General features: G+C 38.9%; 2 protein-coding genes across 2 annotated transcripts in view; both read right to left on the reverse strand.

Moving 5' to 3' along the window:
* Positions 1–19: 19 nt before the first annotated feature.
* On the reverse strand, positions 20–6,565 carry LOC140937531 (solute carrier family 49 member 4 homolog). The gene is made up of 3 exons (XM_073387092.1): positions 6,180–6,565; positions 2,320–3,022; positions 20–782 (listed from the first exon to the last, which is right to left on the reverse strand). The coding sequence occupies exons 1-3, from the start codon at positions 6,493–6,495 to the stop codon at positions 347–349; spliced, it is 1,455 nt and encodes a 484-aa protein (XP_073243193.1). The 5' UTR covers positions 6,496–6,565; the 3' UTR covers positions 20–346.
* Positions 6,566–8,413: 1,848 nt separating this feature from the next.
* Positions 8,414–12,750, reverse strand: part of LOC140938368 (uncharacterized) — a 6,557-nt gene continuing 2,220 nt past the window's right edge. The window contains exon 2 of the mRNA XM_073387854.1: positions 8,414–8,855. Within this exon, the coding sequence (XP_073243955.1) occupies positions 8,414–8,855 (442 nt within the window). The remainder of the gene's footprint in view (positions 8,856–12,750) is intronic.

The following is a 12,750-nucleotide window of genomic DNA, read 5'->3' on the forward strand; positions in this document are numbered from 1 at the left end:
ATGAAGGTGATTTCGTTATCAAGTCTTTAGTGTTTGCAATTTCTTAAGTTGTAATAACCACTGCGACTATCATATCATTTAAAATTTGTATTTCCGAAGTTCACATCATCTTCAAACCTAGGGAGTTATATTAATTTAAAGTGATTAAAAATGGATTTTTATATTGGACCCTTCCCCTTTTCGATTCAAATTCATGTAATCTTAAACATAAATCTTACTAATTTACTAAAGGTCTTAAGCCTGACCAATAACAAGTTTTTAGATGGTATGGTATTTCTTTCATGAATCACTGACGAGCTTTTGGAAGCAAAAGCAATGATATTAATCATAACATGGTTTTTTTGGTCTAATTAATATTTACTGGTGCGTTCTTGTCTTGATCATCAACTTCCGATCTGTAGTACCGTTCTCTCCACAACGCAAGCAGTGGAACAGAAAGCGCATACGTTATAAAAATACACCAATTAATCCACTTTAATCCAAAGTTTGGCAACATGGGAAATATGTAAAATACCAACTGAAGAAGGTTCGCGGCAACGGTTACGAAACCAGAGGTGATGCCCTCGGCGACAGGGTATGCAGTTTCCACAGCCATCTCAAAGAATAACGGAATGGTTCCATTAGTGAAAAATCCTGCAAGAATACAGGTTAAAAAGAGAATGGCCTTGTTATATGGAATAATTCCTGCGCACATGAATGTAAATAAACCATAGGAGATGGTAGCGCCAGCCAGAAGGACAAACTGGATTGCTTTCATGCGTCCGGATAGATGGTCCGCGAGTCTGTGGATAAACCAGAGTATCAAAATCTATTATCGTGATCAAAATTTGTGGGAATAAAAATATTGTAACGGCAAAAGGAATCTGAACGGTTCTTTGTTCATTTTTAACTCGACCATATTATTTAGTGTTTGTTCGTGAGATATTCGAATTTTTGACACAATCAATACCTACAGAGACGAAAAATGAGTGGTTCCTTTGACTCTTAGGGCAGAATGAACTTTCTGTTGTCGTAAACGTGAAATCTTTCGCTCTCAATAGCATTCAAGCTTCAGGTATTTTGATGACGGAACGGTTATCCTGGTCCCAGAGGGTTTTTTTTGGGCGGCACGTTCTCTCTCACCCCGAAAAAAACTGAAATAATAAGGCCGAGGAACAGATCGGGAGGGTCTGTTCAGTTTATCCTTTGTGTCATATATTTCTGGTGTCGAATATATTAAAGTATTTCAAAAAAAAAAGATCTCGTATGTGAAAGTAAACATGTAGGTCTCCGTTTTTCAATACTCTTGACTTAAAATGTCAGTTTTATTGCACTTTTAATACAATAAAAACGGTTAATTATCATAATTGAACAGAGTGGAGTGCAATTTGGTCTAAAATGACACGCGTGATTTCAAACTCGCAAGTATGATTTCAGACCAAAATTGCACGACACAGTTCAATTACCATTTTATTACAGCCATTTTGAGATTGCAGAGTTCAGTCAATACCAATATTTTAATGATCAAGTAGCCGCCTTGTTGAGAAGCAGAAACAAAGAGGCTTTTACATCTCATTTTGTATTCAATACAGAAATGATGCGATATAGAGCAAAACTGGTGCGATTAAAAACAGAACTGACGCGATTTAGAACAGATATGATTTAGAGCAAGAAATAGTGTGATTCGTGAATAAATCACACTGCTGAGAGCCAATCAGATTGAAGGGATCACCAGTGATTTCAAAATGGACATAATGAAGAGCAAGAAATGGAGTGATTCGTGAATAAATCACACTGCTGAGAGCCAATCAGCTTGCAGGGATCACCAGTGATTTCAAAATGGATATAATAAAGAGCAAGAAATGGTGTGATTGGTGAATGAATCACACTGCTGAGAGCCAATCAGATTGAAAGGATCACCAGTGATTTCAAAATGGATATAATAAAGAGCAAGAAATGGTGTGATTGGTGAATGAATCACATTGCTTAGAGCCAATCAGCTTGCAGGGATCACCAGTGATTTCAAAATGGATATAATAAAGAGCAAGAAATGGTGTGATTCGTGAATAAATCACACTGCTGAGAGCCAATCAGCTTGCAGGGATCACCAGTGATTTCAAAATGGATATAATAAAGAGCAAGAAATGGTGTGATTGGTGAATGAATCACATTGCTGAGAGCCAATCAGCTTGCAGGGATCACCAGTGATTTCAAAATGGATATAATAAAGAGCAAGAAATGGTGTGATTCGTGAATAAATCACACTGCTGAGAGCCAATCAGATTGCGGAGATCTCCAGTTATTTCAAAATGGATAAAATAAAATTTTAATGTGTTTCACCTGGACAGTATAATTGCTGCCAATATTCCTGACACTGATGAACCAAATCCAAGCCACCCTGCAGTTTTTTCTCCAAGCCCAAACTGTGACAAAGTTAGGTCTAGTATAGATGTCCAGCCACTGTAAATACCGAGGGTTATTCCATTGATAAATAGCAACAACAAGAACTGTTTGTTGAACACGAGGCATTTAAAGCCATCTTTAAAATCCAAACGCTCACTCGCTGCGGTTAGGCAAGGAGGTAGTGGAGGTTTTTTTGGAAAAAAAACCACTATCAAGAATAAAATCAGAACTGCTACTCCTAGCTCAGTGTACATAAGAAGCATGATTTTCTCCTTAAGAAAATTCAACTGACTGTGAGTCATATTTTTACGAATACTTATGTAGTCAATACTTTTGCCAATGCTCATGCTATGGTTACCCACATCTGGAACTAACAGTGGGCCAATGATAAATGCCAGCCCTGCTCCAGCATAGGAAGACAATGATGCAATTGCTGTTGATGTTGTGCGTTGATCAGGAGGAAACCATATCGCGGAAATAAGGGGCCCTAATGCCATGGCAACAGGACCTCCTATACTGCTTAGAAACATCCCTGTATGAGCAAGCCATGTTTGCATTTGTAGATCAGCAAGTGGAATAGCTTGGAAGGCTGTTCCGAAGAAATTGGAAAGTCCTAGGAGGAGAATAGATGCTCTCAAACCTAAAAAGAATAAAAAGTAAGTCACATCAAGAGAGAATCTCATTTACTGATCTAGGCCATTAATGTTAACTGACTGGAAAGCACATAAGTATTTAATTTGCTGATTGTGCAAAAGCAAACATTTCCTCCTAGAACCAAGTAGAGTAGACAGCACTTAAACATTATTTCACTACAGTCAATACTTTCATCAACACTACCTTTGAGGGAAAGGCAAAAGAGCTTACATGAGGAAGAAGTGGTAATTAGACTAATTAATTAGACCACTAAGTTTAATATATATATGCTGAGAAGCAACTTGAAAAGCAAATACAATCACGATGTGTCAATAAACCTGAATCGAATGCACAAATAAAGGAAAAAGGGTAATAAAGGAAAGATAAGCAATACTCGTTGAGTAAACAAAATTGCAATTGTCATTGTTTGCTTTAAAACTGTTCTGGACAAGTTATTAGGTAGATTAAGCAGACAACACAACATCAAATCAGAACACGAAAGGGCACAGAAAGGACTAAAGCCGACTTTCGAAGCTTAATTGGCTGTTCTGTCATGTTCAATTTCGTTTTTAAATCTGCTCATGCCATCATCATCTCTTTCGTTACTTTGTCTTTGCTAAATCTAAAAACTGGCCATTTCCCAGTTCTAGCCTGCCTAGCAGGGGCTTGGAAGTAGTGGGCGCAAAAAAGTACAGGCATGTGAACGGCCACCCACTACTTCCAAGTGCCTGCTACGCAGGCTAACTGGTTCCAAAACACTTACTTTCAAAACAAGGCAATGTGCAAAACCTTTCTTGTGATAATATGTCTTGTTTCCAAGACAATGGCTTTGCACTTAGCCTCACTTTGAAACTGAGGCTTGGGACGGCAATTCGAAAAATTTCCAATGGCATATCTCCCATAACACTCCTTTGTTTGCCCCCTGACATTTTTCATATATAGTTTTTTTTTTCTCCTGGATTTTACAGTCGTATCAAGAGGAATTAAGACGGAATCCACCAGGACATTGAGTAATTTTGATTTTCAGTGGACAAAAATCTTGTACGTGCTTTGTGAAGAAGTCAGTTGTACACTGGATGAATGCAAGATCTTGTCCTAAGTTGTTTCCGGGTTCTTCTCTCCTATAAGTGGACCCTTGGAACGAGGCTGAATATAGTTGACATCAGGGGCAGTTGCCTTTGCTTATGGTATATTGCTAAAAAAAATTGCCTTTAACTCCTAATTCCATTTTGGTTTCTCCATAAAAATGTATGCAAATACATTTACACCTTGTAAAATTGTAAGCAGTGTTTATACAGTCGAACCTCCACTAACAGCCACCTTTCCACAATGGCCACCTTTTTTGTCCTGGCAGACAGTCTATTCATTGACTCTTGTTTAAACCACTCTGCAATGGGTACCTCAGTACAATAGCACCGGCCAGTTAAAGCATGTCTCCGACTGCCAAAATAACCTCTTAACAATGGCCAGTTTTTTCAGCAACTGATCAAAAAGTCAAAAATGGTTATGAAGTTTGATCCATATGGTGCATTAATGATTAATTGTGGCAATTGTGTTTTCATTGGGTTCAATTTATACTGCTGCAGTAAGCATAAATTGTCTACGATACTTACGGCGAATGTTGCAAACCTTGCTCATTTTGTCACATTAACATTTTGTATGTGTATAATTAATTATTAATTATTACAGATGATTGGATTACCATTATGAGATACCAGGGACCGCGGAGGGGGAGGGGCTGGTAGGGCCGCGGCCCCACCACTTTTTTGCGCTAAAAAGAAAAATAATTAAAATAAAAAAAAGACTTGAAACAAGTTTTTTCCGTCTATATTCCGCTATATTTTCTGTATTTTCTTTAATTTCAAACGCCAGGCATTTTGTGGGGCTCCTTTGCTTTTCGCGGTAATTGTGCCCTGTGGCTGACTTGCTCCTTGATCAAAGGCCATGCCTTGGCCACCCCTTCGCTTCGTTCGGCAGCGTGTTTTGTTCTTCCAGCTCCGGCAGAGTTTTTTTTATCAGCTTTATCAGACAAAATGAAGAAAATTACTAGCTTTTTCAAGCCAAACGAAGGTGAGTAGTTGTTTTGAGTTGATAAAAGTTTTATATTTTGTCTTTCTCCTGTCGAATCAATGAAATATTCGATGGCAAGAAGAATTACATTACTTGAATAGTGAACGGCCATAGTTAGAAATTTTTCAGATCACTTCAATGTAATATTTTCTATACTAAAATTGTAATCGCGTCTTTTCTTGCATTGAATCTGAACTGACCGTGTATGTTGGCCGACCTATAAAAAGCAACAAATACTGGATAAAGTATGCAAAGTCACGTGACAGAAACAAATCAAATACTATGATTTTATTCTTTTTTTCGATTTTCAATTATTTTCAATTGTCAGCCCTCCCACTTTTCACCTTGCTCCGCGGTCCCTGGATACAGTATGCAAGAACTAAGCACAATAAACATGTTACACTCCTTTTAAAAAAATTGTCATATTGCCCCCTACATGTACCTCCACATAAGGGCCACCTCTCCACAACCACCACTTTCGTCTGTCCCCAAGATGGCCTTTGTCGAGAGGTTGGGCTGTAATCAAATCCATGCTGTTTTTGAGGCTAGAATCATAATCACTTTTTTTTAGTAAAGCTGCGGAACTTGCACTCTAAACCATTACCGGCTGAGCCTAGCAAAAACCTGTCGATGAATTATCTTCTTGTCACTCACTTTACCAATAATGAAGGTTGTACATTTGTTTTTGCACACAATAACAAAAACTGGTTCGAATTGGTTCTTGCTGCATTAGTATAATATGTTGCAGTATCATATACTGATGTAGCAAAGGTGTTGAGTGGAAAAGACAAAATGATCTCTGTTTTGACCTAAAATTAACTACCAAATTTTCAAGAAACTGTAATTAGAACGAGTATACGCCAGAGTCCGGTCAAGTGATCAAAGTCCATGGTCTAATCCTAATTTTAGATTATCCAATCCAGGTGGCATTCCCAAGAATCGTATCAAGTGTCTCGAGTTCACGATAGCACTTAATTTTGTAGGACGGTCAACGTGAAGTGTTTTTGTACTATTTATGTCCCTCAAACCCTCATTATTACAAAAAAAATATCAATCTACCAAGCCTTGTTTGCTACAGTTTAGTATATTCTCACCTTTAGTATCCATAAGCCACGATATTGGCAAAAAGGAAATGATATAAACTATCGGTCCCCAGGCCACCATCAGTGTAATAGTCGTATCACTCCAACCAAATACAACTTGCGAGGTACCTTGAATTGGACCCCAAGTGTTCCATTTCATGCCATTTAAGGCAGAGCATAAAGAAAATACAAAAAGAATATACCATCTTCGCCTGTAAACTTTAAAGTTTCCTTCACGTTTTGGACCTTCACACGATACAGAGTCATGAATTTCGTCACAAAACGATGTGTACACAAAAGTATTCGTCTTCTCCTCTGATGAATTCATTACAGTTTTCCTGGTGTCAGTATAGTAGGACCGAAGGAGTTGTTTGCGCTGGAGTTATTGCCGACCGAGTACAGTATCTGTTCACAAACTTGAACGCCTCCAGTGGTGCAGGCGACGATGTTTGTACACGAAGGTCTCAAGACACCGGCTTTATTTGTCTTGCTTGACGAGCCCCTCAGGGGTATTACAAAGCTCAACACAGGTTTGACAAGCCTAACCCTTATTTTTTCGTAAGATCCATCGTTCAGATCGATTTACTTTGCGTTACTCGCAGACTACGTTACGGGCGGCCATCTTGGTTTCATATTTACCGAGGGGGGTGGGCGTCGGAATTTATAGTGGTCGAAACCGTCCACCGCCCCCTCAGTAGATTTGACACTCATCCAAGATGACCGCCCGTAACGCAATGTCTTCGAACTGACCGAAGTCACCGAACTCGACGCACGGAAACATAGGGGGCTCTGAGCAGTCTAACAATAAAGCCAGACGAAAAAAAATTATCAGAAGAAATTATCGAAGAATCTACAATCTTTTCCCGGATTTCAAAGAAAAAAGAAAAGACATTTACGACCATTTTTACAGACAGCCAGTAGGTAATCGATAAACCGATTTACTGAGCGAATCCTCCCACACTGATTGGTCGAGAGCTATGGTCTATGAGATTATGGACCATGGAAATGACGAAATATGTCACGCAGTGCTGGTTGTTTTGTTTTTGGTTTTTCGTAAAAAAAAAAAAAAAAAATGTTATTGTAAAAAACAAATCGACCACAATTTTCTATGGTCTACACTCTTACAGACCATAGAAATGACACCATGAAATGTTCAAAACTTTGCAGTGAATCCACGAGCCGCAGGCGAAAGGTTCCACTTGAGTTCTGAACACTTTATGAAGTCATTTTTATGATCTATAAGAGTGTAGACCATGATGGAAAATTGCGGTCGATTTGTTAAATACTGGATAATAATTTTTTTCTGCGACTTCGATTTCTATCTATTTCCGATATCAATCGATAACAATCGGCGGATTAAATCGATTGATTCCCGATATCGATTTTCTTTTTTCAACAAATTTATTGGTCGAATAGTAACAAATAAATAGAAACAAGACAAATACTAGCATGAAGCGGACCAACTACTAGCATGAAAGAGACCAATGGGGAATAGCGCGAACGCGACTGATGACCCATGCGGGGCCTCACCCGAAGTTAAGAAAAATCTAAAAAAAAGTTATCTTAAAACGATAGTAAAAATGTAATAGTTAAACGGTGAAATCTAATAAAAATGGGCAAAAGACAATAATTAGAGTGTAAATTATGAACGGTGGCACGGGCAATTGGGAGAGAGGATCCAGGTGCGGGGCATGTTAATATCAAAAGTAGCATCTAACAAGGAAAAGTAGGTAGCGCGCAGATAATTCTTAGAAATGTAAAGGCTGGAGCATTTGTCGGAAGTAGCTAGTCTGCAAATAGTGTTCCAGGGTTTTACAATCCGATTAAAGAAAGAGGCCTGAAAAGTAGTGGTTTTACAAGTTTTAACATAAGGATAGGATTCTGAGAACGAGACCGGTCACGCGAGAAAAAGGTAGCGAATCGAACAAAGTTTAAATCAGTAGAACTAGAAACGCAAGGAATACAAGATGTCTATTTTCCCTATTATAAGTAAGTGGAAGAAGTCTAAGAGTCAGCAATCGTTGTTTGCTGTAGGAGACCTCGCCGATATTAGTTCTAAGTATACAGTGAGTTGTACGCCTCTGGACTCTTTCTGGCTTCGTCCTCAATTTGACACTTCCGGGAGACCACACCTCTGTGGCATAAGAGAGAGTTGTGACTTCTCGAGAGAGAGAGATAAGGTGTCCGCCTTACTTTAACATCCGTAATAAGTGGACAGGTTCTGTTCAGGAGACCTAACCATTTTGTTAGCCTTGAGTACTATGCGCATAAACATGTGAGTCCCACGATAGATTGCTTGAGATGATAACGCCGAGGTCCTTTTCTTCCAAAACACGTTTCATGTAAGTATTGCCAAGGTGATATTCATGAGTTACAGGTGATTTCTTCCGCGTGACTGTTAACACTTTACACTTGGAGGCGTTAAACTTCATGTTTGATACATAGCTCCAGGTGTTTAAGTTTGCCAGGTCCTGCTGGAGAATATCACAGTCCTTTACTGACACGATAGTACGGTGCAACTTGGTGTCATCAGCATACAGAGGGGTGTTAGTTTGCTCATGGACGACGTCAGGAAGGTTGTTGATAAATATCACAAAGATTAGGGGGCCAACAATGCTACCCTGAGGTACACCGGAGGTGACAGGTAGTCGTTCAGAAGCCATACCATCAATGACAGCTCTCTGTGATCTGTCTTTTAGGTAGTCGGAAAACCCATTTTATTAGCTGACCTGTTACACCGTACCATTTCAGCTTGTCAATAAGGATAGCGTGATCGACAGAGTCGAAAGCCGTGGCAAACTCAAGGTACAAAACATCCGTTTGTTCGGCTATTTGCAATAGACTTTGGAGCTATTTTATAATCACAGTTGAGTAGCCGGTTAACGGTCTCCAGTTCTTGACCTAGTGGGATTATGAGTCATTCTTGGGGACTGGTTTTATAATGCTTCTTCTCCGGTTAATGGAAAGATGCCCTGTATCATACGATGAGCTTTTTGCATAATTATATCATTTCAGAAAACTTTATAAAATTCAGCTGGTACTGACCCATCCCAGCCTGGCGTTTTTTCGGTCTCCATAGTTTTCAGAGCAGCGAGACGTTCGGTTTCTGTCAAAGGGCCTTCACAGATGTTATGTTCCTCTTCCTTATGGATCGTATCATTTTCATGTCCAGTGAAGTCGGAAAGGTCAATATTGACGGGTGTGCGTTTACTACATTTGCAGCGTACAACTTCAAGGAGGACTGAGATTGACATCGGAGGGATAGGATCTACCGATTTGATGTGACAAAGTTGTTCCCGTTTAGTTTTAGTTGGCTTATGGTTCCCTGTTTACAGTAGTCTATTTTCAAGATTTAGAAAATACTTGGTGTTTTTCCCCCTCATTGTACCATGTAACTTTTGATCTTCAAAGGATAGCACCTTTTTTTCGAAACACAATAGTCTTCTCTAGTTCGACTCTTCAGATCGTTAAGTTGTTAGATCTCTTTGTCTTTGTCTTTGTCTCTTTGTCTTTCTCCGTTTCTAGTCTAGAAATCATTCTAATTCAGCCTCGCGTTTCTATTTTGCTTAGATTTTTTTTCTAGCATAAAATAGTGATGTAATCTCTTACTTTCAGTATTTTTCCAGAGCATTACAGCCGCTAACTACGTCATCTGCACTTCGTATTCCTTTTGAGTGTCATTGACTGACTTGATTAGACTATGTAATTATTACTTGATTAGATTCACTAGATTCAGTAAGAAGAAAGGTGTTTAATTTCCAAAAGCCTGCACCTTTCTGGTTAGTATAAAGGGACAGATCTAAAGTAATCATGGAATGGTCCGTTTTATACCCTGGAACAATGCCTACTCAGTAGAAGGGACGTTTCCTAATATGCTTTGACTAAGAAAAAGTCAATTATACTCTGAACCATTGGCTGCCGTTGCCTCCAGGTACTATATCTTTTACTATCTGGATTGCAAATTCGCCAAACTGTGTCAAGTGTCCTTTTCAAACGAACAATATCTCTCTATGGATCAACGCAAGTAAGAAACACCAGGGTTCTGAGGGAAAGACGGAAAGCTTTAATTAATCTTTGATCTTCTTATGGCATGGTCAGCCATGAACGACTTCTTTTGATGTTTATCTTGTATGGCTAGGCCATATGACAAAGACCATAGAGACAGACAGTAAATAGCCAGCGAGCAAGCTCTCCTATTTGGGCAAGCGAAGCGAGCCTCGCGAGAACGCCGCTCGCTCGCGCGTTCTCGCGAGACCTGTTTCACTCGCCCAAACAGGAGAGCTTGCTCGCAGGCTAGACAGTAAAAAACTGAAGAAAATTTACATTTTAACCCTGGGAGGCTAAATTATCACATATTTAAAACAACACTTTAATTCCAATCACCTCACCTAGTCATTCGCTTTCCAGTCAAATAGAATCGCTGAAGGAGCGTAAATTCGAACATAGTTAGTAGAGGAGACTGGTTAGGGAAGCCGACAAACATCAAAGTTGAATCAACGGTGCTGTAGTTTATGTTGGAAGCTCCCTGACCGTGCACAATCCTTTGGTTTTTGTTTACAGATAGTGACTGAATAAATTAATGCGATGTTTCTATTGGTCACTATCAAAAAGGGAATGCTATTGAACGTTGTGCACGGTCAGGTCCAAAAAACAGAAAAAAGCTAACAATAACATATAGCAAACAAGTCTAACGGGTTTGACAACCATTCTACTTTAAATAACTCTGGCTCGAATAAACAATAGTAACAGGCCTTGACAGATCTTCTCAACTGTTCTTGCCTGAAAGCTATTTAGAGTATGATGAGCCAATCCCAATACCCGTGCACCATTAGGGTCAAACCCCTTTTTAAATTAACCAATAGAGAGCAGTCCTAGTATTTTATCAGTGAGGGTTGTTGATAGTAAGGCGGATTTAATCCGGCTGTGATTTGCTAGGAAATCTCAGATGACGCGATAGAGAAGAAACGAGATAAGACTAATTCTCATCCAAGGGAACCAGTTTGAAGGTAAAGTTAATACTCATTGCTTTAGTACTTAATACTTTGCTTAATACTTTTGTTTTAAAGTCTCTGTGTTACTAATACAGACTGTTGCACTGTATAATTCTCAAAGGATAAACCAGTGAGCAGCACTTCTGCGAACTAGTTGAGTTGTAATTCTTGTATTTTCTCCTACGCGTTTCGTGTGACTAGCGCGACTTCATCAGGGAGTTTTACAATACAACTAAGCGTACCTGTATACATACCTAAAAACACAAAACACCTACGGATTTGCGTAAGGGAACTGCAAACCTCGTGGTTATACGTCTAGGAAACAGGCGGAATTCGAAAAATATTTGCAAGGTGTGACATGTTTGGAATGTTTTGGGGCCCACAGTTTTAGCTAAAACTGTTGCCCCCCAAATATCTTACTTACATAGATCAGCTAAAGTTACAGTAGATTTGTAAAAGACAGTGCAGTCCAAATCTGGTAATATTTGGCTAATGGCATTCTTGATACGTGCGTGACTGCAGTTAAAGGTGATTTTGAAGACAATAGTCTTATTCCCCCCTATACCGTGTTTAGATTTCGGGGCAAGCCATCTCCTCCTATCAATGTATCGTATTTCGCGAAACAGGGGGAGCAAGAAACTGAAACGATACCCTCTCACTTGTAGCCGTTTCCGGAACTTCTCCCTAGTCTCAGAAAAAGACTTAAAGGATGATCTGTTTCTAGCATATCTCATTAATTCCCCCTTAATAAAGGCTTTCTTATTGCTAGAGGGATGGAACGACTCGAAGGGCATATAAAAATATTTGTTTAAAGGCTTTTGAAAAGTAGAAAATTGCAGTACACTGGATGAAATATCTCTATACAGAAATAAATCAAGAAAAAAAATGCTACTATCGCTAATACAATAAGTAAGTTTTATACTATCCGTTTTGCTGTTGAGAGCATCTAGAAATAGACCTTGTCACGGTTTTCGACGCCATCTTGACGAGTAGGCAAACGCGTGAGAAATTACAGTGTTTGTATGAGAATCTAATGTCGAATAATTTCCGTAAAACGGCTGTTCTGAACAAAATATCAATTGTAAACTAAAAAATGCATGTCCCTAGCCAGGAATGTCTCTTTCTACCCTTTTTGCCAGCAAAACAAATAACCGACATTTAGCCAGCCAGGAAAATAAATTGAGCCATTTTATCCAGGTGATACGAAAAAATTTAACTCATCGAAAGCTTAGTGGTGTTTGAGACATTTATGACTTCGGTGCACATTAACGCGGGATAAAAATGTCATTTTTACGCTCTCGCTGGTCTGTGGAGAATATAAGTCGTCTTCACTTCACTCCTGATGAGAGCAAAGTTGCGAGACCGGAAAGAATAAATTAAGAGTTGGTTCACCTGATTTGAACGCAAGCTAAAGACTAACACCAGAACTCACTAACAACCACGTTTCCAGGGTTCCAAACACTGGTAACATAATAATAATAATAATAATAATAATAATAATAATAAGAAGAAGAAGAAGAAGAAGAAGAAGAATCTTTATTACAAAATCTCAATTAAAATCCTATTTACAATCAACCTGCTGTTACAAAAAA

Source organism: Porites lutea, chromosome 5 (genome assembly GCF_958299795.1).
Source record: "Porites lutea chromosome 5, jaPorLute2.1, whole genome shotgun sequence".
Classification (NCBI taxonomy): Eukaryota; Metazoa; Cnidaria; class Anthozoa; order Scleractinia; family Poritidae; genus Porites; species Porites lutea.